At 39.5% G+C, this 27,312-nt stretch overlaps 1 protein-coding gene and 1 long non-coding RNA gene across 2 annotated transcripts in view; one reads left to right on the forward strand and one right to left on the reverse strand.

The window, feature by feature from the left end:
* The window catches only part of LOC136848672 (uro-adherence factor A-like), a 195,755-nt gene extending 186,959 nt beyond the window's left edge, over window positions 1-8,796 (forward strand). Inside the window, exon 5 of the mRNA XM_067121127.1 lies at window positions 1-8,796. Coding sequence (XP_066977228.1) covers window positions 1-1,401 — 1,401 coding nt within the window. The 3' untranslated portion in view covers window positions 1,402-8,796.
* On the reverse strand, window positions 6,148-27,233 carry LOC136848678 (uncharacterized). The gene is made up of 4 exons (XR_010856092.1): window positions 27,027-27,233; window positions 23,090-23,534; window positions 9,107-9,328; window positions 6,148-6,277 (listed from the first exon to the last, which is right to left on the reverse strand). It is a non-coding gene; the product is annotated as an uncharacterized lncRNA (long non-coding RNA).
* Between the last annotated feature and the right edge of the window lie 79 nt (window positions 27,234-27,312).

Consider the following 27,312-nt stretch of genomic DNA (forward strand, 5'->3'; position numbering starts at 1 on the left):
GCTCAGCAGCAGCAAGTCGCCGATGGTGTCATCGGTGCCCCAAGTGAGAGCAGTGTCATCAGCAGCAGCAGCAGCAGCAACCCTAAAGGAACTATCAGCCAGCAACCCGTTGAGAATTTGAACATGACTTCGGGGACCATCAAATTTGCAAACAATAGAATAAAGAGGAGATATAGCATCACTACTAATGATGATTTCAATGTCAACATAACAATTAACAACGAGGACGTTTCGTCAGTCTTTATCACTGACAACCCACCCCTTTCTAGTAACTCTGCTTATAAATCAAAAAGCAGCTGTTATCTTTCTAGGAGTGATACAGAACCCAACAACAATTTTACAGAGAAGTTGCCTGGCGGGGGCTTAGGCAGCTTTAGACCAGTATGTGGAAGGAAATTTGCCAGAACTTGCATTTCTATCCCGCCCTCCTCCAAGAACCACGACCACAACGCCAGACCAGAATCTTTCCGCCTTCCTTCAGATGCGGAATCCCACTCCCGTGTTCTTCTGAAGGCACGGTCATTTGCTGGTACCTCTATTTGCAACTCACCAACTCACAATGCGATTGTAATGAGACACTTTTCAAGTAAATCCTTACAGGAAGATCGGCTAAATAATCGCAGAGACATGAGTTGTGGGAATGGTAAAATGATACTCCTGTCGAGGAGGATTACTAACCCTCCAGTCAAATCTGACAAGGTATACCTCAATCCCTTAAGTGGTGAACCTTCTTGTGACCCTTTACCAGTGAATAATTTTCACCAGCAATGTTCAGGGTCTCATGTGTTAACAAGCAAGAGCACTATCAATGATGTTAATTCTTTGGAATCTTCAGAAAACGACAACAACGTTGACCTTGGCATGCAAACAGAGTCAGATTTTGTAATATCTGAAAATTTTCAGAAAAATGTGTATGAATCCTGCAGAGAAGCAACAAGTGACCTGGATAACAAACCTTTCTTGAACACAAATGAGAATACTCAACAGGAGGCTTGCAAACATGTAGATTTTTTTCAAAGAAATCAGAATACCCAGGCTAACGATCTAGTTCAACAAATTGGCATCATGGTCTCAGATGTCCATCTGTCAGAAGACCAGTCTTGTCAGAAATCCCAAAAGCTTAGAGCTCGCTCATTTACTGGAATGGTGACGCCACTCGATCTTCCCACACCGACTCATTCGCCTCATGATGAAATGACAGATGCTTGTATTCCAGTAAGGAAATCGGCCTGTAATCTCAGGGTTACAGAAGGGGCTGAAGTGGAGAAAACGTTACGTTTTACAACAATGACTCGCCGAGCTCGGGTCACAAGAGATGGTTATAAATTGCGATTTTCAAGTGATCTTGGGTTTGAATCAACCAGAGTTACTCCAAAATCAAAGAGGGAAGTGTTCGTCTAATAGTCTTCTGTATTTACCATAACAAATTACACCAAAAATCTTCCGTGATTCAAGTCTTTTACAATCTAGAAGTCTAAAAAGTTACAAAAGTACTTTTTTATTGCTGTCATCGTTTGTTTAGTAAAGTATCTTGGGGGCTGAAAAGGGTCTAACAAATTTAACGTTAGTGTTTTTCATTTATTTAAAAATACTTTTGGCATGGAAAGTTACGTATACAACACAGTGATATTACGGAAAAACTGAAGATTTTTATAGGACAACCTCTTTTCTGTCATCATTTTGGCACTTTACTGTTTCTTCACTCACATGATTGTCCTGTTCTTACCAGGAGATTCTCCGCAACTAAACAGGGCAAAGTAAGTAAAGTTTCCATTAGCTTGATGATGGAGAACTCTTTATTTTATTTTAATGCTTTTTATCTTTCTGCATATTTTAGTTGATTTCGAAACATTGGTTATTTTAAACTTGTAGCTATGGTTGGTCGAACTACAAACCTCTATTTTTCTTTTTGAGCAAGAAAACAAATCAATCCTGATATGCAAAGCACTATTCTTGATTACTAGTGTTCCATATAAACCAGAAAAGTCACCAGTTACCTGTTATCCCTTTTTCAGGGTTTGTCATTATGTCTAAATAAGTATGATTATACATTCCTAAGCTGATTTTCATGTGCTTACAGAACTTTCATAAAACTGGATTCTATTATTTTTTTACCAACATACTACAGTGAATCAGCTTTGTAGCGCCTTTCTAATCCATGAAATTATTGTTTTCTTTAATATAACAAAAATTACAGTTATCTCATGCATGTGTTATATTTTCTTCTCACTTTCTCTTTTCCAGTTGTTTTAAAGAGAATGGAACAGCATAAAAATGCATAAGATTATGGAGACGAGGCGAGTAAGAGGCGGAGTCTGGATACTTTCTAATTTAATGTCACAAATTTCTGAGCAGACATGGACTTCCGCGAACGGAAAGGTAGCATCTAACAACAGAGCAAGACAGGCATAATTTTACAGTGAGGTGTGTTTTCTCACACCTGGAAAAGTGTTAACAATTCTTTGTACAAAAGGAAAGTTCTCCATGACATCTGCAAATGCATGAAAATCACTGCTTCAGCCGTCTGTCTTTAAAATTAGTGTTTTCTGGGGAAACTCCATGTTGTTTTGGACGGCAGAGGGCCCAAGTGGGACCCTACAGTACTCCCCCCCCCAAAAAAAAAAAAAAGACTCGTGGAGATGGACAGTCGTCTGGGATGTATGCCGGTTGCAGCCTGCCTATCGAGACCCAGGTAGTTCTTCCATCCACTGACATCTGGTAGCACTTCTCTCTACGCTGCAGGATTCGGTGAGGTCCAGGGAAGAGAGGGGCTGGTGTGCATCAATTCTGATAAATGCATATTTTGTTCGGCCCAGTTCTTCAGGGATGTATGCTTTACTGTCTGTGTCGTTATGTTCTTTTTTCTGGCATAATTTTTTTAATGCTCTACAGACATCAGAGGGGGTGGCTGGCTCTGTTGGGCTTTGGAACACTTCTGCTGGTATTGCTGGTGACTGTCCCTAGAATGCTTCCGCTGGCAATGCATTAAATGCTGCACGTGGGGCTGTTCTTAATCCTAATAAAATCCACAGCAATTCTTCTCCACCTCCCATCTCAACATCTGGTGGTGAGTGCTGCTTTCAGGGAGCGTTGGAACTGCTCTATCATTCCATTTGCTTCTGGCTTGTATGCTGCTGTGTTTCATTTTTGTCCCGAGGCTGGTGGCAAGGAGTTCCATAGGGCAGACGTGAAGTTAGCCCCCCCTATCGCTGGTGGATGTACTGAGAGACTCCGTGCCGACTGACCCAGTTTATTAAAGCCCGTGAACAACTTTCCACTGTCTGCTGTTTGAGAGATATTGCGTCAGGCCATCTGGTCAATGATTCTGAAGAGGTCTATACCCCTCGGAGGCAGGTAGGGGTCCCACAGTGTCGATGAGAATGTGGGCTAGGCGTCGCTCTTTGTATTGAATTGTCCTATCCCTGACTCGTTATGCTTCATGACCGTGGATGTTTGGTGGGGGAGACATTTTCAAGCCCATTTCTTGATGTCCGACTTCATGGTCCACCAGATATATCGTTCTGACAGGATACAGGCGGTGGAACGGCTGGATGGGTGCGACACACCATGGGCGAGACTGAAAGCCTTCCTCCTAAAGGCAATGGTAAGTAGGGGCGAGGGCGTCTGGTACTCTTTTCACAGGCAATGGTCATGTCTCAGTCGTCTATGGTGAAATCCCTCTACTTGAGGGCAGGGCTTTCCCACCTAAGTCGCTGCAGATCCACGTCATCCTTCTGGGCTGCTGCAATCTCAGGATATGATATCCTGGTCTGGACAGTGTTGATGGTTTTCTGGAAATTGTGTCTGTGACATTGTTGGAAGAGCCCTTCAGGTACCTGATGGTGCAGGGGAACTCGGATATTGCAGACAAGTGACGCTACTGTCGAGCCAATGAACAGTCTCCATTTTTGGTGAAGGTGTGGACCAAGAGTTGATGGTCCATTTGCACCACAAGCTACCGTCCCTCAAGCATGTGTTGGAAATGCTGAATAGCATGGTGGACTGCCAGCAACTCTGTCGAACATGGAGTATTTCTGTTCTGCTGGAGATAGCTTTTTGCTAAAGAATGCCAATGGCTGACAACCTTCATCTGTACCCTGCTCGAGTACCGCACCCATCGCTGTGTTACTTGCATCAGTTGTCAGGATTAGAGAGACCTATGGGATAGAGGAAACTAATTTTAGTGTTGCTGTGGAACTCAGGGCTCTTTTGGCTAATTGAAAGGCTGTCTCTTGTTTGTCAGACCAACAAAGATTTTGGTTTTCCTTTAAGCATTTGTATAAAGGGGACATGATTTTAGCTAGGTTGAATATGAATTGGTGGTAATAGCTGATCATGCCAGCAAATTCTTGGATTGCTTTGATGATGTTTGGCCTAGGGAAGTCGGTGATAGCTTGAACCTTCACCAGGAGGAGTTTGACTCGTTTGCAGCTATTTTATGGCCAAGAAATTCTACTGTACTTTTCACCCCTTCACATTTATCTTCCTGCACTACTAGCCTGTTTTCTCTTAAGTTTCTCCAGGACTTGCCGTACGTCCTTTATGTGCTGTTTGTAGTGGGGGCTGAATGTCAAGACAGTGTCGACATAAATGACAAAGCAGGGCAATTCTCCCAATATCTCATCCAGGAGGCAGGCACTGGAAGGTCGCACCAGCATTTCGAAGGCCAAAACTCCTGTAGTTGAAGGTGTATGTCCCGAAGGGTGTTAGGGTAGCTGTTTTTTATATCTTCCTTTTTTGCTGGGACTTGGTAGTACCCCTTCAGCAGGTCAATTTGTTAATATTTTGGCACCTTCCAGGGAGTTTATGTCGGCGATGCTAGGTGGGGGTATCTGTCTGGTATTGTTTTGACATTGAGTTGTCGGTAGTCACTGCAGGGCCATGTACCATCTGCCTTAGGTACCATATGGAGTGGGGATGCCCATAAGCTGGAGGCTTTCTGGCAGATTCCTGCCTGTTCCATGTCATGGAATACTTGTTTGGTGAGGCTAGTTGTTCCGGGGCCAAACGTCTGAAGCGTGCGTGGACTTGGGCGGCCCTCAGTGATGATGTGGTGTTTTGAACGGCTCATTAGGTCATGCTGGAGGACATCTTTGAATACTTCAGGGTAATTTCTGAAGGAGGAGACAGATCTCTGGTCCCAATGTGGGGTTTGCTGTTCTTGGAGTGATGGGTGCTATAGGGCCATTGCTCTGAATCAACTACTGTCTTGCTACGTCTACCAGCATGTCATGGGCCTTCAGGATATCTGCTCCTACTAGTGCGATTGTGACATCTGCTGTGATGAATATCCAGCTGTATGGTATGCCGCTGAATGATAATTTCGTAGCTCTTTTTCCATGCATAAGTGGGGCACTGCTAGCAGTAGACACCTAGAGAGTGCTGGAGGTGGGGTTGAGGTGTTCGTGCGAGTTAGCTGGAATGAATGACTTACATGCACCCATGTCAACGAGAAACTGTGTTGGACATATCATCTATGACAAAAACACGTGGAGTGTTTTCGCTTGTACCTGGAACAAAGACAGCCTCACTCCCAAATCTCCAGTGCAAGAAACATAGGCATTTCGGACCTTCTTTTTTGGTCCTGTTTGTTTCTCCTCCTCCCTATAGTTTCAGAAGCGGTGTATGGGAGCGGCAGGTCCCTCTGGCTAGCTGTACGGTTGTGTTGCTCTGATGCTGTGGTTTTGGGGTGGCTGTTGCAACAGGTTGTTGAGTGGGAGTGGGTTCTGACGATGTCCGGGCCAAATGAACTTCATCTACCATTCTTAGGAATTCATAGAGGGGCATGGTGGATGCAATGGGTACCATGGCGACTGTGTGATGTGGCAACTTCATCAGGAGGACCTCTCACAAGGTCTAGCATCGTTTCTTTTCGACCGTTTGTGGCAGGGATCGTTATTAGCCATCGTAGTTTGTAGATTTTTGACAGCCGTTGGTCTCCTATCGCGGATCCTATGTTGTCTAGGAATTGCCTAGCTCTGAGTGCAGGGGGCATGCTGAAGGACGACCTCAGTCGTGCCTTCAATGTCTCGTATGTGACAGTGGTCTTTGGCTTGGCTAGCCACTCTGTGATTTGTTCAAAGACGTCGTCCGGCAGGAACTCGAGGACAGCATCGGCTCTGCATGATGACGATGTGATCTTCTTGCATCTGAAGATAGTCTCCACTCTGAAGAACCAGGCATCTGGGTTGTGCGTCGTGAAAGGGGGCAGGCGGACGGATGCGGCTGTGGTGTTTTCGCTGGTTAGGCTGGTGGTGTCAGTCATCTCGGTGGTCACCTGTGTGGAGACAAGGAGAGTAAGAGGTGGCGTCTAATTTAATGTCACAAATTTCTGACAAGAAACAGGCATAATTTTACAGACAGGTGTGTTTTCTCACACCTGGAAAGCAGATAAGAGTTCTTTGTACAAAATAAGGAAAGTTCTCCATTACATATGGTTCAAAAGCTTGAAGCGTTTTACATTTACAGATGGTTTTGGTTTTACAGATGAGATACTGTAGTTCCTGCAAATACATGAAAATCACTGCTTCAGCCATCCATCTGTGATTTGATTTTTCTTGGGAAACTTGATGATCTGCAGTAGGTCAAGTTTGTTGTTTTGGACAGTGGATGCCCGGAGGACCTAAGCGGGTCCCCCTACAAGATTATGTTTAGGATAACAGTGTAATTTCGTTTTATTAGTGAAATCTGATTTATTGTAATATATTAGAAATAAATATAACTGAATCCAGTTTTAAAAAAGACAGTTTTGCTAAGACTATGAATATCACACTAGGAATGCATTCACTTGATCCGCTTATTTTCCACTGATAGGAATTGACTGGAAAATAAGTGGATCAAGTGGAATGCATTTCTAGTGTGATAATCATAGTTTTACCAAATCTACCTTTTTTAAAACTGGGTTCCGTTATATTTATTTCCAATACAAAACAATAAATCACCTTTCACTAATAAAACGAAAATCACAGTTACCCTAAACATAATATTAAGCATTTTTATGCTGTTCTATTCTCTTTTCCAGTTGTTTTAAAAGTGAAAGTGAAAAAAATTATAAAATATGCAAGAGATAAATTTTTTATAATAAAGAAAACAATCATGTCATGGATCAGAAAGGCGCTAAAAAGCTGGTTCACTGTAATATGATGGTAAAAAATAACAGAAATCAGTTTTATAAAAAGAAAAGCTTTTAAGCACATGTACATCAGCTTAGGAATGTATAACCATACTTAATCTGCTGAATTATGGATAAGCCTCCTGTGCAGAAAACTTCCACAGCATAAAATAAGCAACACAGAAATGAGCCCAGCTGCTTGCAAAAAAAAGAAAGGATTCATTAATGTCGCACTAACCTAGTGGTCACTTGCACCAGATACATATGCATTAACACTAGCCACAATGACCCTAACCTCACAGTATCCACAACCTTTGAATCCAGTGGAGTAATAAACGGCGGCGCCCTTCCCTTTCATACTGGGATTCGAACTCAAGCATGGTAATTAGAGTGATAGGCGTGTCCATGGGCGTGTCCACTAAGTGCGATGAACTCGAGCAGTTAAGTGGTCTTGTGGACATGTATGTGCATCTCAACTGCCGACCTTGTCACAGGTTAAATTTCATGTTTCTGATATGTGCCATCGGTAAACGTTCATGGCAGTTTCGATCAATTTCAGTAAATTATTATGACATGAAAACAATACATCCAAACTCAATGCTTTATATACTGAAGTAATCGTGCTTCACACTTTATCGCTTCTTCTGTAGCTTTTCATGAAAGAATTGTGACTTTCTAAGTTTTATGAAAATTCTTTTTTCCTTTCGCTGTGATGCTGTTTCATGGAGATGGCTCAAAGGCCTCATTTTCATTACAACTATTTCAGAAAGGCAATGATACTGATTCACGTTAAAATCTGTTACGATCTATCAAAGCAAAAAATGACATCACAGCCCTTGGCCCGTTTACCATTTCCATTTTATGGATTTTTTCAGAGTTGAAACTTACCCTGTAAGTGAATAATTGAAATAATGAAGGAATCATCATGTGAAACTGACTCAGTATTTTGTTCACACCTGAATGAATATGATTACATAGTCTCATGCAGCCCGCTTTTGTGAAAAGTATGTTGTTGGCTTTGTAGAGTCTGTCGCCTCGACCTGGATAAAGTCCAAATTTTATCTAAAACTAATTGGGGTTAGAGGCAGAGACAAATCCATTTCTTCAATGTTTATGACGACGGTGCTTAACATGAAACTGTAATGGTTGGCTTTAACATCATATCCAACCCGGTAAAAAGATTAATAAGAGATATTACATCTTTCCGCTCAAAACGAAAAACGCGTTGAGGAGCTGGTTTTTGATGCTTATGTATTCTGTGTCTTTTCAGGTTCAGACTTTTATCTTTTTCCACCATACTCTCAAATATGAAATGGGGTGACTCTTTAAATCACTCTTCTGAATGAACGCTTTGAAAGTCAGGGAGGAGAAGCACGTTTGAAAACGCCTTTCTCTGGCTTGTAAACAGTCCACTGGTACTGATCATTGCGTCACTTGATCTCAGTGATGTCCTACACTTGTCACCTTCTTCATTTAGCTTTAATATCTCCCTTCTTCCCTCACTGGTCATTTTAGAAAGTGATGAAATCAACTATTTCAAGAAAATGCTGTATATAAAGAGCACCAGTATCTTGTTAGTCTTGCAATCACTGTAATGTATGATAAATAATGTAAATAGTTCTACATTTGTAATCTAAAATGCTGTGTCATTCTGTATATTTACCTAATAAAGATACTAGTATTTAGGTCTGTCTTTTATAGGAAATAACCTTTATTAAATTTATGTAATATTTATGACATATCTTGCACGAATGCCAACCAGAAATTGACCATTACTGTAATGAAGCAGGTCTCTTAAAATTACTTTTACATCTAACCCAGGAGAATCAGTTGGTTTTCCTCCAAACGTAGGATGTGTCTGTGAAGTGCTCTGTGAAAAGTGCCTGACTTACGTGATGTCCAAAGTGAATACGAAGAAGAGGAAGGAAAAATAAATTAAATACTGTAGAAATTAAATCAAGTAAAGGGAAGATCAAACTATCATACGAACATTACCTCATAATTATTGAAGCAGCACGCAAAGATGGAACACTAAATATTGGAGAAGGATGAGTCAACCCAAATCGAGAGAGAGTCAGCAACCTGCAGACATTGCTCTGGGGAAGTTGATGAGGAAGGAACTTGCTGTGAAATGTGTGACGTATGGTTCCATTATGAATGTTCGGGTAACGAGGTCAGATACACACCCATACTTCGTAGTGATAACATATTGTACATCTGTAATAATTGCAAGAAGCTTGAACAAAGAACACACAAAAAACTCATTGAAGATGGACTTGAAGAAATAAAACAGATATTAACAAATTTGATTCGGCTCAGAAAACTAGTGACGTAATGATAAACATAGATGAAATCCAAAACAAAATTGACAATGTTGATGTATAAAAATGAGACATACAAATTTTAATGATATGGTAACTTATTAAATTTATAGGTTAAAATGGGATACATTAAATAAAGTATGTTAAATGAATTTAATTGTAATGTATATAATCAAACCACAAAACCAATGAATGCTAAATAAACAAAACCATAAGGATTAGTGAGAAGTACTTGGGCTGCATCATTTGAGGCCAATTAAATGAATCCGAAACATCTGAAATAGTGTACAAGAAGAAATCTTAAGATTTCACGTATGAACAGAATCGGACGCAACTACCACAATGAAATAACAGCCCAAAAAGTAAACAAGCAAAATGTAAAAAGTATAATGTAAACAAAACGTGAGTAAAAAACAAACAGAACTCAACAAAACCAATAGTAAATTGACTGATGAAACAAATAAACAAAGTAACTATAAGTATGAATAAGTATGCAATTCACGTATGTTTAAGGTAAGTATGGTAAGGTAACATACATGGAGAGGTGTGTTTTCTCACATATTTAGGGTAAGTATAGGTAATAACACACTTATCACATAAGCATCGATTAAAGCTGCAGGAATAAAAGTTAAGATCTGGACAGTTTTAAAAAACAAAGAAAAATAGCTTTTTCTCACCTTGTTTATAGTGATTTCGGAGATAGGTAAAAGGTGCGGGTCCAATGGTGACTTGATGGAATTATTGCATATTTGCGTTAAACATGACCGTAATAGATGATAGGATCCATAGGTCACTAAATCACTTGAAGTGTAATCCACGGTAAAATGACTGGAAACTGCCGTTGTTGGTTTTGACAGATAGATTCAGGTTCTCCGTCACTTTTGTCCGTGTCTGCTGCTCCTACCCTTCCACCACCGCAGTTGCTCGTTAACAAGTGTTTCTCAGTCGAACTAAGAGCAGCGGTCACTCAGTAACCCAAGAAAACATTTTCCGCATTAATTTATATGTAAAATTGGTGGTTTGTTTGCGGCAATAACCATTAACAAGGACTTGACGAACTATTTATAAAAAATTACGTTAATTTTAAAATTGACTAATTATGTAATTACATATGTAAAGCACTTTAATATTGATGCCCAGTGATAATGCATAACAGTTGACAAACATGGACAAAACTTATGCTGTATCACTAAAGACAAAAAAAAAGTGCTTCTGATCAAATCTACAAACGAAGAGAGCACAGCAGCAAATGAAAAGAGACAAATTATGAGTAAAATAACGCCGCCAGTTGAACAGGTTAAAACAACAAGAGATGGACACTTATTTGTAAGATCTCCAGACAGGAAAGACTTAAAGGCAAAAATGGAGATTCAGAAAATGAGCAATATATCAGTAAATGAGAAGGGTAAACTTAAACCAAAAATAAAAGTAGTCTATGTCCCGAAGGATGAAGATGACATTGTCGATAACTTTGTAAAGAAAAATCCATGAATAGTTAGCCTCATTTCTGAAAATGACGACCTGAAAACTGAAAAGGAAATGGTAGCCAAAGATGACAAATATAAACATTATATCATCAAATGCACACCACAAATGCGAAAGGCTATCTATGACAGAGGTGACAAATTGTGTATACTGTATAGCCGTTGCAAAGCATACGACTGTTACATGCCCTATCAATGCTATAAATGTCAGGGATTTGGTCACAGTGCAACAAATTGTAGAAATGACCAAGCTTGACGTAGATGTGGTGAAAATCACAAATCAAATGAATGTGTTAGCAACATCAAGTGTAAAAATTGTATAAAGAAAGGTCATAGTTATACTAAACATAAAACATATGATGGTAATTAGTGCACAATATATAAAGAATGTGTGTCAAAGGTGAAAAATAGTACGGATCATGGATTTGACTAATAATCTTCTATGCAATTTAATACAAGAAAGTAAATTTAAAAGGAACTAAAGACTCTCCTATTCTGCAGGAGCTACAATACTGACGAGAAAACACTAAAAGACAATTATAAAATATAAGCAGCACCTTATTTTGAGAGCGGACAAGGGCCCGCCAGAGAGGGAATTATCCCTGTGGAGGGCTGTACATAAAACCAAACAACGCGAAAGCTTGACGGATTTTAATTCAACGAAGTACCATTTCTTAAGTTTGAGATACGTCTCTGAAGGCATTTATCATGTATCTCTTTTTAAATTTATATATGGTTATACAGTAAGTATCTTTATTATTAAAATGATTATAACTACGCATATCAATTATTTTCAAAGGTATCATATAGGAAAATGATTAACTGAATATCTTCATAAATTAGCAAACATGTCTAGAACAGCGGACACTGCTATTTGAAGAAAGCCCGGAACCCTCAATAACTTGCGTATTTGTAAAGATCTTTTTCAAATTAGGGCATCGTTTTAAAGGTAAAGTTCTCACCTTTAATTTGATGTGTCACTTGTTGGTTTTTATATGTAAATGGCGTTTGAACCTCCAATAACAATTAGCGCACGTCTACAAGCGCGAGAACTAATATTTGAAGAAAACCCGAAACTCACGAAGCCATTATTTAAAAGCAATGACAATTCGAGAGTGGACGAAGAAAGGTGTGTCGAACAGAGCACGCTTGAAAATTAATTACACTCAAGTACAAAGGAGTATCATGGGTAAATGAAGAATAAGTGCAACGCATATCAAAAACAAAAATGTTTTTTTAAACAGATTGATGTGCCGCAGGTTGAGATGTTTTTTTTTTTATTCTTTACCAAGTACAAAAATTACACAACCATTTGAATGTACATTTACGCAATTTTTATTAAACCATTTTATTTTTTTTTTTTATTTTCTTGCTTCATCATGTCATTAATTATGTCAGGTAATCTGTAGGTGCAATAAGCTTTAACTACTATTTTTCGGCTCTGCTCTTGGCATGTTTGGCATTTTTTCTATTTTAGTTAATGCGATAATTTATTATTACAAAAGTTATTAAATGGTTCCGCATCAACAGTGTATCATATTGTATTTTAGAATGATTCGCAATAAAGTTAAATATTTTTAGATTTTTCAGTTGTAAACACCACAATCGGAACCATTGGTTTGACGCTGGACATCTAGAATCAAAACATCTAACTGATCTGTAAGAGTTGTATAAATCTGTGAAATTTGAATCGACATACCATTATTTACTGATCTGCTTGATTTTATACTGTCAGCAATATAAGTTATACCATTTGCCTCGCGCTGAAACGATAGTAAGCAGTGATTATGCCTATTGTGGTGAACTCCTGCGCTTGGTGACCCTTGCCGTTTTAAATCGGTAACTATTTTCCAGAAACCTTGGGTTCTATTAAATACAGTATATATTTTGTATCCTGGAGGCCAAAAATTGTTGGGAACGCGGCCGCCAGTAAATTTTGAACTGCATTTATTATACTATCGTTTAACCACACGTCGGTATTTGTTATGAGTTTTCTGACCGTTTCAGTCAAGATTTAAATATTCCAGCCACAGGACAGACTTACTATATTGGGGGTTAAACTTTAATCTGACCTACTGATAAAATTGCCTCGTTCTTGATTGGAAATAAATTTACTGAAATATCGAACAATCTACTCTAATCTTTTATTGACTTTGTCTTTACAGTACATATTGGGCCAATAAGTAAGTATTATACTCAAAACCAGTCTTTATTCATTCTAAAAATAGTCTTTACAATATATATTTCTAAACGCATAAATACTAATGGGATACAAGCACAACCCCGATTACAACCAAAACACGCTATCGACATGGGATTACGGACCACGCACTGGTTCATGATGACCAACAATGAGATAGGCCACTTACTTACATACTGCACAGAACGATATTCTACAGGTGCAAATGGTAAGCTTCAACAATTATCGTGGACAGGCTAATGTCCGACTTTTCTTAAGCAGAATGTGATGTGCTAAAACAGTAAAACAAAAGGAAAAAAAGATGAATAACGGCCGTTATACAGACGTATCGAAAACAGAAAAAGAAACTCATCGATAACTACTGAACAGCGTCAAACAAAACTGGTCCCCTCAATAAGTCCAACACTTTATATCCAAAATGAGTTAAATTAACAATCCTGTCGTCAGTTAAGTACTCTCTTAAATACTTAACCTGTGAGTTTTCTCCAAATAGAAGTTTACGCGGTTCTAGACATGCGCTAATCATTATTGGGGCTTCAAACGCCATTTAAGTATAAAAACCAACAAATGATACATCAAATTAAAGCCGAGAACTTTACCTTTACAACGGTGCACTAATATTAAAAATATGTTTACAAATAAGAAAGTTATTGAGGGTTCGGCGGGTTCCGGGTTTTCCACGATAGGATTCCGGGAAATAAACCTGGCCTTATTTTTATTGTTAAGCAATCATAGTTGGAAAAACAGAATGTAACAAGCACAAGCCGCCACAAGGTCTGCAAAAGGGAAAGCAACCCAGGACAGGGCAGGAAACACAGAAATGAAGGAAAAAGTATAAACGAGAAATAACAAATAAATGCAAACAAGGTGAATGATAAAGAAAAGTGAAGAAAACAAATGACCTATGAAATGGGACTCATGTAAGCCTTCTCAAGAAAGACATTTGCACCAGGTTTGAACATCTTTAGACCTAACAATTCAGTTACTTAAAGACCATTCCATTATTTCTCACTGCTGGAACAAAACTTCTAAAACCCTGTGTGGAATCATGTATCACAAAACAAAAGGTGTGGAATTAAATGAATGTACGGAAAGATCAGAATATTGAACAATCTCAAAGCTGCATAACAGGCTAACTAACTCAAATTTCTACCAAGTAATTTAAGATTCATGCCAGCTAAGTTCCTCATTGGACGGGTGGGTACTGTTCTCAGTAGAACTCTGCAAATTAGGCATTTGATTCTCCGACCGGCCAATGAAGAATTTGAGAATTTATTTCTGGTGATAGAAATTCATTTCCCCTGTAATGTGGTTCGGATTCCACAATAAGCTATAGGTCCCGTTGCTAGCCATTATTTAAAAGTAATCAATTGGTTCTTAGCCACGTAAAATAAATCTAATCCTTGGGCCAGCCCTAGGAGAGCTGTTAATCAGCTCAGTGGTCTGGTTAAACAAGGTATACTTAACTTTTACAGAAGACCAAACGACAGAGCCGTATGGGGACTGACCCTGCTCACAATCAGTCCCCAATTTTTTGGGCTTTTCTGACTTAGCTAGTTCAGAGACCACAAGCCAGACTGCTCCCCCAGAAATCTCCTCACCCCTGTCCTTTTCTACCATGTCACCTGTCATCTCAGCATACAATGCCCCATGCTCCCTTTCCACCAGTTCATCTTTGGTGACTACTCAACAACCTTATGAACCACTGCGTTCAACCACAAAACAACGTGCCACTACAGTACCTCTTCCTCAAAAAAATTATCTTAAGGCTTCAACTCCATCCTCTTCTACCAACCTTAAAATGTCCTCCAGTACCTACCCAGCCCTTATGTCAACCCTCTTTGGACCCCAGAAGTGGGACTAGTACTTATCCTCCCGACCACTCCTTACACAAACAATACACTCCACTTTCAAAAGTGCCTGCAGAGACAGGTAGGAATGGTGAAATTCCTAACAAGACACGACTGCTCACGTCTTTTTATGGTGAACAAAGTGGCTCAGTCTTAAGCAATATCCACCCACAAAGACCTACAAGGTAATGCCTTCCCTACCACTCCACATCCTCACCTCAACAGTTGCTTTGGAATAGTGGTGATACCCTCTGAGCAGTGCCCGGTTGACAATGTCGGCTGGAGTGGATGCTCAACAGATCTCAAATAACTAAGTGACTGCCATGAAGCCTCCATGTTACATGCTACACTCTTGGGGACAAGAGCAACAGGAAATATCAAAAAAAACTTTGCAGATCACATTCAAGGGCAAAGACCTCCCACAAGACATATACATCGGAGGTCAGTACAAAGTCCGAAAGTATATTCCTCCCCAATGTCAAAAGTGCTGGCACTTCAGCCACCCATCCAAATTTTGCAGATCAAGCATTTAATCTGACTGTCCCGTTTGTAGCTCATCTGACCATGATTGAGCAAATTGCCACTCACAAGAGCACATTTGCACCAATTGAAAGTTGGCTGCCCTCTGCTTCAAGCATGGATTGACCCTGAAAGAAGTTAAACAAGAGGTTTCCTGCCTTGGCTTTACCACTGTCACCCTGATGCAGATCGTGACAACAGCAAAGCAAACAAGCAAAACCACTACCAACATCATGCCACAACCAACCCCTCCCCCCCTCCTCCTCTTTATTTCCAAAATCCACCACCACCTCTAATACTTCCTTACCCTCATCACTTTCTTTTCCCAAACTGCTGCATACGGTACTTCTAAAGTACCATCATCCACCACCTCTTCCCCTCTTATCATCTCAAGTGTATCTTTGTCAAAACTTTGAAGTATTACATTCAGAAACACCTACATCCCTATTTTCCCATCACTCACTCCCAAAGCTTCCTCTCCTTAACCTCCCACACTAAGAAATAAATGCCAATTTGGAACAACCCCAAAGACCAATAACAAATTTTCCCCTTCAAAGTTTTCCTAGTCACCTCCAGTTTGCCCTCCACCCAAGAAAACTCTTACAGCCAAGTCTCCTCTGGAAACCATGAAGGACATTGAAGATTAATTAAAACGACCCTTTATCACGATCCCAAACCCAACCTCATCCCCCAAAAAATATGCTACTGTCCATCATACCACTCCTGAGGTCCACAACACTCACTATCCTTCCCCCAACTCCCCTGCCAACTTACACAGAATCTCCACCCACCTCACTTTTCCCCTAACTATCTCCTTTCCCACCCAAGCTTCCACTCAGACCTCTGTACAGAGGAAAAAGTATCCTTGACCTTGCTTTACCACCAGGTTGTACCCGCGAGTCTCTCTCTTCATATCCCTCCTCACCTTTAGACTTCCCTTCTACAAGATGACTCGCCTGTTATTCTTGACACTCATCCATCCCTACTTCATACTGAAGACAGTCCATCGCCATCTAACCGTCCTACCTCAACCATACCAACTATCATATCACGTCGTATATCTCCAGTGGAACATTCAAGGATTCCAATCCCAAAGAGACAATCTCAGATATCTCTTCTAACAATACGGACCTAAAGTAATGCGCCTCCAAGAAACTTTCCTTACCTAACCACCGAAACCTACTCCCAATTACCACTTCCATTATTCTCCTCACTTCATTTCTGCTTCTGTTTTAATTCATCACAAAATACCATATTTACCCATAAGCAATTACAACCTTTCCTTGTAATATTACACTACAACGATGAATTACCATAGTATCAGTCTACCTTTCTCCCTCCTACTCTATTGACTTCACTGCCTTTCAAGACCTCCTTTCCCAATTACCATCCCCCTTACTTGTGACAGGTGACTTCAACTGCCGCCACACATTATGGGGCGACTCGGTTATCAATTCCTGTGGACGCTCCCTTGAACAGTTTTTAATATCTAATAACCTTTCTACATTAAACTCAGAACACCTGACACATTTTGATGCAAAAACACATTCCTTTTCTTGTCTAGATCTATCATTATGCTCTCCTGCTCTCCAACTTGAATTTTATTGGTCAGTATTAGGCTGCTTCATAACTAGTGACCACCTCTCTACCATTCTTGCACTCACTTCCTGTGTCCCACTTCCCAATCTTCCATGCTGGCACTTAGATAAAGCTGACTGGCACTCTTTTTCCACTTTTTCAGACGTCTCTACCTCCCAAACCCCTTTCATCAACCCTTGACATGCTTGTATACTTCACCATCACTGTTCTAAGTGTGCCATTCACTGCCATCCCATGGACCACCCAATCTTTCACATCAAAGTGTGTACCCTGGTGGAACAAAGACTGCACCTGAGCTCTACACGCTGTTTGGTGTAGCTTCAAACAAAAAAAAAACTCTCCTGGACACCTCACTGCCTTTATAATTTTCAAAAGAGGCACACCCTCATTGAAATGCAAAATACATATTTCACAAATCACAAGTTGGAAATGCTATGTCTCCTCATTAACTTCTTCCTCCCCTATTTCAGCTGTCTGGAAACGTATACAGTACATAAAACATCAGGAAAACACCCAACTTACAAAGTCCTAGTACTAAACATAATTTTATTGCTGACAACAGAAATAGCCAACACACTAGGCCAATATTTTAGTCACATTAAAACAGAAGAACATTTCCTTCCCAATTCACAAACATCTCAAAACAGAAAAGAACCCAATCAACTTTACATACCTTCCATGGAATCACACAATATTCAGTTTTTCATTGCAGAACTCATCTTGTCAGAACACATGTGAAGGGCCTGATAGTATCCACAACCAAATGCTCTGACACCTTCTGTCAAATTTCATAACCTATCAATATTGAATATGGATAAAAGGAGAATTTCACCAGCAGTGGCACAAAGCCCTCATCCTTCCCTTCCTAAAACCAAATAAATCAGGAAATGCACCCTTAAAGACTATCGACCTATTTCCCTAACCAGTTGCTTTTGTAAATTACTAGAAAGAATTACAATTTTCACCTAATGTGGCATTTAGAATCAAAACAACTTTCTTCATCTCAATTTGACTACAGACGAGGCAAGAGCACAGCAAACCCTCTTGCACACAAAGAATCTTACATCCAAACAGTCTTTGCTTCTAAACAATCAGTCCTTGCTGTTTTCGTTGACTTAGAAAAAGCAAACGATACCACCTGAAAATATCATTACTTCAATTTGATATAAAAGGTAATATGTGTGTTTTCAACCAATCTTTTCTTAACAACCAAACCTTCCATGTATGCATAAATTCTTCCATTTCTTTACCCTTCACTCAATATGAAGGAGTTCCCCACAGCTGCATTCGTAGCATTACCCTTTTTCTTATAGCAATTAATGGTATGCAGATTCTTCAGTCACAAAGCTCCACTCACTTATACAGTCTGCCGTTCTACCTGCCTCTTCATTGGCCACTAGACATCGATTCCTCTTTTCCACCAATAAAACTTTTTCCATTCTTTTCTCTTGCTCCCAAACAGTATCTCCATCGCCACTTTTGCTTTACAATTCACCCATACAGTGCCGTACTAGTGGTAAATTCCTTGGTTTAACTTTGTATTCCCTCCTTATCTGGAAGGAACACATCCTAACAATTAAAAAAAAAAATCTGCCCTCCAACCTCTTTGCCTCCTTCAAACTTTATCCCAAATACCCAAGGCGCTGACCATAAAACACTACTGCATCTACATGTAGTACCCATTCTATCTGTCCTGGATTACAGATGCCATGTGTACTCTTCAGCTTCCCCTTCTCTTCTTGGCCTTCTAGACCCAATGCACCACTTAACACTAAGACTGGCCCTTGGGGCCTTCCGTTCTTCACCAGTAGAAAGCCTGTGTGCTGAATCATGACTAACATTGCTCGCCCGCCGACGTGCCCTCCTCTCTTAGATACTATGCCAAATTCCACCAATCTCCACCCTGAAGTTAACTATACCTGAAACCCTCCTTGCCAAATTTATTAACAATCCCAATGGACCCCGCCATTTCTCTATTCGTATGAAAACCCTTCTCTCTCTCTCTCTCTCTCTCTCTCTCTCTCTCTCTCTCTCTCTCTCTCTCTCTCTCTCTCTCTCTCTCTCTCTCTCTCCATCACCACAATTTGAAATCCTTCCTTTCTACATCCACACTTTCCCACCTTGGCTAATCCCCACTCCCTCAGTCTGTCCATCCATACTACACAACTAATCAAAACATACTCACTCTCCTATTCTACGTTCTCATTTCCTAGAGCCCATTTTGACACATGGACTTGCACCCCGATCTACACAGATGGCTCCAAGTCCCCTAAAGGAGCTGGGGCTGCTGTCCTCTTCCCCACCAAACATTTCCAACTACTAGTGCCACCTGTGGCAAGCATACTTACAGCAGAACTATTTGCCATTTTGTTTGCACTAAAACAACTAATTCTACCCCTCATCATCCTTCATTATCAAACCTAATTCATCCAGTCTATTGACTGCATCTATCCTTTAGTCCGAGAGATTCAAAATTGGCTCTTTCATATTGAAATCTGGGAAAAACTAGTTTGCTTCTGCTGTACCCTGAGCCATGTGGGCATCCTAGGCAATGAGCAAGTGGACTCTTTGGCCCACTCTGCGGCTTTGTCAGGATGCCCGCATTTCAAAACCACATTCAGATTACTTACCATTCTTCCGTAACTAATCACTATATCGCTGGTAGTCTTTCAGGTCCAGTATCTCAAATAACATGCTCCGCACTGTTAAACGTACCATACTACCATAGTTAAACCCATGCCACAAGATCAGCTCTTCCCCGACGACAAATTGGCCATTCAAACCTCACATTCTCCCACCTGATGAACGGATCCCCTCCAACCTTTTGTCCAACTTGCCGTATCCCTCTTTCCATATCCCATATAATCCTTTCCTGCCCCCAGCACACAGTCTCACGCTACAGAACCTTGACCAGCCTAACCTCTCTTCCCCGTCCGCCTCGCCTTCATGATATTCTCACCAAACAGAACCCTTCTCCATAGGACGTGTGTAATCTGCTTCTTTCAATAAATATTTATCTAATATAGCCTACCACCCAATAATTCTAACCATACTGTATTTATAATCAGAATAACATTGCACCATATGGTCTCCAAGGCCTGGTGCTTGATTAATTCAGTTCAGTGTCACTTAATTACCCTTAGGGCATCTGAAATTTCAACCATTAGCTTCAAGTCCAAAGTCCCATTTACACCTGAAGGGAAAAAATCCAGCATCCATGAATGAATGATTACTATAACTCTTTACCTTAACCACAAATTTTCATAGTTAGAATTCAATACCAGGCCTAAAAATCTAAATTTCATAGTAAATTCTGATTGGGTTAAGAGATCTTAGACTGTTTTGTATATTTCTTTAACACTATTGCTATCACGTCCTATGCTAACCATATGCTGCAAGGCCAATAACCAATTAATGTTCCAGTGTTCGAGCACATGAGGAATTGCAACCTTTCAAGTAAGAGGAGTGTGCAGTAAGAGGAAGTTTGATATATATCAAACAGGAAAATGGGCTAATGGTGGAATTCCTGGAAAGGTCAGTCAAATGAATGACATTGAAATGTGGTGCAAAAAGAAGCTGCAAGTCCTACACTCACCAAATGATTATTTGGTCGATAATCTCCGCGAAAATCATGAGATGAATGACATTTTGAATTGTGAAGCATTCTGTATTCATAACTTCATCAGTCTAAAAGAGATTCCGCTAATCTTAGTGGTTCTGAATTGACTAACTTGATTAAAATTATTTTATAATGGACACAAGGACTGAACTTTTTCACTATTGGGATTGGTACTTGGTCAAAAGATGCAGCGATGCTAAACGATCTGTCCTCAGGAAGTGAATCGGCAAATCAACTTCCTTGCGATTCTTTAAAAGGATAATATATTTGAGAAACGTGTATTATAAATGAAGGCACTACTCTAATTAATACATTGCAAAAAACAGCTTATGAAAATATTAGGACAATGTGACACCTTTTTCCTGGCGCGTTGCTAAATCTGGGTTTACTCTAAGGGGATGGTGAGGAAGAAAACAATTATGGTTTTGGGTATCTCTGGATTAATCCTTTCTATTAAAGGGCTCCTGTACTTTGCAATCGTGACAAACTTTGGCGATATGTAAAATATATAAAAAAACAAAAGCCTTAATTATTAAAGTAAGACCAACGAGACTTACAATAATAAAAATTATGTAATATAAAAAAATCCAAATTATGAATGACGACGTACGAAAGGGAGAAAGAGAACTTCAACTATGGAACCATTCCCTGAACTAACCAAATTAACCCTTCTGTTCAGTCAAATAATTTTATGCTTGAAGCAGTCCTTTATAATGTGACCTTTCTTTTCACAAAATAAAAAATGTCACTCACATGCTTGGTAGTTTTCAATTTTCATTTGTGATTTACATTCAGGTTCCTTGCCTAACTTACTATGCCTTTTAGTTTCAAAAGTTACACGATGTGTTTTTTTTATCATACTGTCATTCTTTACTAAACTGATGGGTCAAAGCAAATTTATCTGCTAATTCTTGTGAACTTGTGTACCTGACACTCAATATATAATTTAATAATGTCTGGTGAAATGTTCTCTTTAAAATCCTGTCAAAATCAGCTCCTTCAGGTCCTCTAACTTGCTTACTTCCACCGAATTACACCACTCATTAAAATACTGTTCTTTGCACCTAGCAAACTCCATGAACGTTTTTCTAAAATGTCTCAATTTTAATCAATAAAGCTTCCTTACAGTCTCGTAATTAGCACATTGTTCGTCTGAAAGACAATAATCTTCTTGGGCTTTACCTAAGAGAGCAGACTTCACTTTGGTTTTATGTACAGCCCTCCATAGGGATAATTCCCTCTCTGGCGGGCCTTTGTACGTTTTCAAATTAAGGTGCTTCTTATATTTTATAATTGTCTTTCAGTGTTTTCTCGTCAGTATCGTAGCTCCTGCAGAATAGGAGTGTCTTTAGTTCTTTTTTAAATTTGCTTTCTTCTTGTATTAAATTGCATAGATTATTAATCAAAGCCATGATCCGTATTATTTTTCACCTTTGACACATTCTTTGCATACTCTGCACTTACTGTCATCATGTGTTTTATGTTTAGTATCACTATGACCTTTCTTTACACAATTTTTACACTTGATGTTGCTAGCACATTCATTTGATTTGTGATTTTCACCACATCTACGGCAAGCTTGGTCGTTTCTACAATTTGTTGCGCTGTGACCAAATTCCTGACATTTATAGCATTGACAGGGCATGTAACAGTCGTATGCTTTGCAACGGCTACACAGTGTATACAATTTGTCACCTATATCATAGATAGCCTTTGCAACAACATACATAAGTATTCTTTGGGCACTACCTGTTTCATGAGATTTTCAAATGACTGGAAATATTTTGATACATCACTTTCACTGAATTTCGGAATTTGAGTACAGTTGCCCACCAGAATCTATCCGTTTCCGCATAGAGTCCCCTCAACCTTTAATGAACTGGCAGAAATTAATCTAAGTTTTTGTAGTTCATATTGCCTTAAGTTTTCCCTCCCCCCCTCCCCTCTGCTTCCAACTCCAACTTCAGCTCTAGCGTGTCTCTCACTACGCTCCTCTGTTTGCTGAACTTGAACAAACTCCCATAAAGAATCTCCCTCATAACCTAACTCCTTTCCCTGTCACGAATTCTTTTGGTCTATCACACATCTTCTACCAATAGACGGCATCTTCTACCAATAGACGGCATCTTCTACCAATAGACGGCATCTTCTACCAATAAACTGAAGGTGAAAGCAAAAGTTATTTGCAATGGCTAAAGATATAGTTAGAAGCAAGGTGGCCAATTGTTACGGGCGGGTTATGTATAAGACTAACTCCAGGCACTTACACCCTTTAACATTAAATAATGAAAAAAACTTATGTTTATGGGGATTCCTTCAGTATAATTGGTAGGCGTAACGAATGAGAAATCTTTTAAAATAAAATAATTATTTGAAAACAACTTACCTTTGACAACGATGATGTTCAGAAAATGTATCCATAGAACGAAGCTCGTTATCCACAATTGTATTCGAGTTCAGACAGTCTCCCATATGTTCGTCCAGGCTTGACCCGGGGCGGGGGAAGCAATACGTATCCAATTGGCAATACGTATCCAACTGGCAATATGTATCCAACTGGCAATTCGTATTCAGCGGGCATTACCAAACTAACCCATGTGCAGGCCAGCAATCTCAAGACTGCCAAACACCTTCCAAGACTTCCCTTTAGTCGTACTTGTTACGACAATTCGTTAACCAAGTGCGACATCTTAAAGTGGTATACCAATAACAATATCCGGAGAAAGACCATCCAAGTTCCAACAGGTCCACAAAGTCGAGAGCCGTTCCTCTCTCGCAGTCGTGTCCAAAGCTTTTCTCCATGGGATCAGGGTTACACCACCCGACCTCACCTTTCGTAAAGAGAGAAACAAATGTAAACAACGGTCCTTCAACAACACAATTACCCTTCGAACTACTCATTATTTGTGTTCTCCAGCACAATAACTTTATATATAGATAAATACATAACATTGTTGACAAAATTATAATCGTTTTCAATGTTTATAATTAATTTAAGTCCAATGATCAAAGCAAATTAGCAAAAGGATGAAAGAGAGCGAGAACTAAAATTATATATGCTTAATATATTATTTGTCACTATACAAAATTATATATAAGAAAACAAGAGAAATACAAAAATGATCTACTGGTACAAATACCTAATTTATACATATTTCCGTAACACTTGCAAAGGAAGTTTTAACTATAAACTCTGCACCAGTTAATACTCAAGAGGATTATAACAGGTCAAGGTCGAAGGAAAGGGTAACAACAATCCGCGATTTACCTTCGTTAGGAAATTGGGGCCCCGCTTTTTGACTGACTTCGTTGGCTCACCTGGCAGTGGTTTTCAACCTTTTTCATACCGCAACCCCTTATAAGCAGCTCAATATGACCGATGACCTCCTTTAAAATATTTTATTCAATAATATGTAGGGTTACCATATTTTCATCAACCAAAGACAGTTCAAAAGGAATCTATATTCACTATGATGGGTCCCAAACCTATCTACAGTTTTTTTTTTTTTTTATTCTTCCTTCCAAATCTGTAAGACATTTTTCCCTCTGACGGGTCACAAGTTTATCTAAAAACACAATCTTTTCGCTATTCATTTCTGCTTCCAAATCTGTTGGGCCTTTTTGCTCTGACGGGTCCAAAGACTATTTGCAAACATGATTTTTCGCTGTTAATTTGCCCTATACACGTTCCCACTGAACACTGGAAATTGTTGGGTGACCGCCTGCTTGTCCTGAACATTCTGGGACATTTTTCTGGCTGACAGGGACGCCCCGGACAAGGCCTCAAATCTGGGACGAGTCCCAGTCAAACCGAGACGCATGGTAACCCTGATCATATGTAATGTCCTAGTACAAAAATAACACTGCACTGTAAAAAATTTGCTACTTGCATTAAAAGATATTATTATAACTATTTCTTAAATTATAGACTTTTAACCTGATGATCAGGTGTTGCTTCGTGTAACGGTGGTTAGTTGGAAAAAGCTAAAACATACCCTCGTTCAAGAACGATCTCGCGAACCCCGGTTGAAAACCTCTGACCTATAGTAAACTGCATCACTGAAAAACACTCCTCAACTGCATTCCTAATGATTTAACAAAACCTGGACGTGATATCAAATCATTGCGTTTTCGCCTGCATCTATAAATATGGAAGTGTTTACGAGCGCTTGCGTTCGTAAGTGTCTGGCTTTGGTTCCACTTAATTTCCTTCAGCACACTTTCCTCGTGGGGAAAAGGTGCAGTTGTAATATTAAAAGAAACCTGATAACGAAGATGAAAGATTAAATTAGAACTGGCTTTGGATGTGAAAATCAGTCATTTACAGCATAATTCAAACAAAATTGCGAATTAAAAATGGTGTGAAATGCAAATAAAAATGCTTTATATACAAAAAAGATGTAAAAGTTATAAACAATGACTATGTATTGAAACAAAATACATTGAACTCGAAAAACATTGTGATGACTTTCATATTTTCACCTAACCATCTCAAGTGTCAACAAACTTCATTGCTACACGTAGGTGATTAAGTATAACAGTGGAGAAACGGTAAGGATTGAAAGAAAGGAAGTCACCATTGTCATTTGTCTTCAATGTTTAAACTTCAAAAACTCCAAAATTATGAATGCACATGAGGTTTTGTGGTGAAAAGTTGGGTCCTGCCTAAACTCAGTTTTTCCTTTTGTTACCTCCAAAGGTTTTCATGTCATTTCATTTTTTTCTGAGTGGAAGAATCTGATCAAATACAAAAATATAAGTTAGAGAGTTGTGAATTATATTCAAGATAATTCATCATCAAGAAACCTCCTCTGTATAGAGTGGAAGCGAGGCAATTTTAAAACCTGTTCAGAGTTTGTAGTTGGGTAGAAGTGTATGATGGAACACACATGAGGCATTCGAAGAGATCTTCCACTGAATCGAAATATGGATTCCCAATCTTTAACATATCTGAAAAACATTAACTAGTAACAAAACATTTTCTGTCTTCCTTCACTACAGAAAATGTGACCTATTCTGTTAAAAGGTGATATTAGATGCATCTTTTTTTTGTCAAATTTACGTGAAAACTGCACAAAAATGTTCCCTGTCATATTTACATTTTTCTTATAAAATATTTCTGATTGTTCCCAAGTTTCATTCTGCAACAGAGTCGTTCATCGTGAAGATTTTATACAAAAGTTTTTTTTACAAAAGCTAACAAGCTTAACTAATTTCGAAATATCTCAAATTTATTAAACCCAAAGCATTTCATTAGAAAAAAAATTAATTTCTAAACTTTTGTTCAACTGTTCAAGGCAATCAATCAACGTTCATTTACATGTTGCATTGTTTGACATCCAAGTCACGCTTCCTAACAGGGAGCTCTCAAATTAACAATACGAATTTTTAAAGTAATTTGTATTTTTGCTACCATACAAACCTGAAGGTAGTTGTAAAGGATTATGCTTGCGAACGCAAGCTGGAAGGGCTGTTAACTTTCAAGCAAGGTAGTTATATTAAAGTATAGGCTAGTTATCGACGGTAGGAGGGAAGCAAGCCCACTCATCGGTCTGCCTTTCGGCCCAAGTATCAAAATGAGGGGTGGCTAAGGTGAGCCATAAATGCAAAGACCTTCAGGTTTATTTTAGGAAAAATAAATTACTTTGAAATTTTGGAGTTTGGGTAGAACTATATAGTAGCTCCGCGGCGGCGACGGCACTATAACTTTACTTTTTCTACAGTTTTTTGGTTGCTAATTATGAATTTACCTTTAATTTTTGGCGCTCGAGTGTAATTAACCCCTGAAGTCCATCCAACAAGGGGTTTCCATACGCGATCTTCACAAGACAGAGCACGGCTACGTCTGTTTCGAACGGTTCATATCCCGTCCGGCAAGTGCAATAACTTGTTAACGTATGAGTACCCAACACCACCCGGGCCAGTACTAAACACGGCGAAGGGACATTCCATTTGGCCGACAACAAACAGACGCAAAGCCAGTATCAGAACCCCTAAAAGTGTAGAAAAAAACAGTTGAAAAGGTAAAAACAGGCGCGGAGCTAATATATAGAATTACCGGAGTTTGTTCCCCACAAATACAAACCTTGGTCTTTGCACAGGAGACTTACCCTTTGGTAGGTGTCATCGGCGGGGCACCGTATTGCATCCCGATGACACCGGAGAAACCTACTTCCCTCTTCTCCTCCAGGACAAACTTCACCCACCGTTCTAATGGCCAGACAAGGCACTCACTGCAGGACTAATGGTTGCAATCATGCTTCCTGCATGGCGCACACAAAGTATGAAGGTTTATCCGTAACGGGAGAGGTTAGCTTATTTACCTGGACAACGCCTACAAACCAAAGCTTTCATCTCCCAGGGCTGTTGCAAGTTAGGGGTTTCCATTATAGATATAAGGCAAACAAATAAACACACTCATATATCACAAAAAAAGGTCGAACGGCAGTCGGCCAGAGATCGTAGCAGACATTCTGGCCCAACAGCGCCCAGCAGCACAGTGGACTGAGTGGTCCAGTGGATCAGTGGGGTGCAGACCGACGAGTGGACAGGGGTTCCCCACTACCGTCGGTAACTAACTTAAGTTAACGGTCGTTCCAACTCGCGTTC

The sequence above is a fragment of the Macrobrachium rosenbergii genome, chromosome 2, assembly GCF_040412425.1.
Source record: "Macrobrachium rosenbergii isolate ZJJX-2024 chromosome 2, ASM4041242v1, whole genome shotgun sequence".
NCBI lineage: Eukaryota > Metazoa > Arthropoda > Malacostraca > Decapoda > Palaemonidae > Macrobrachium > Macrobrachium rosenbergii.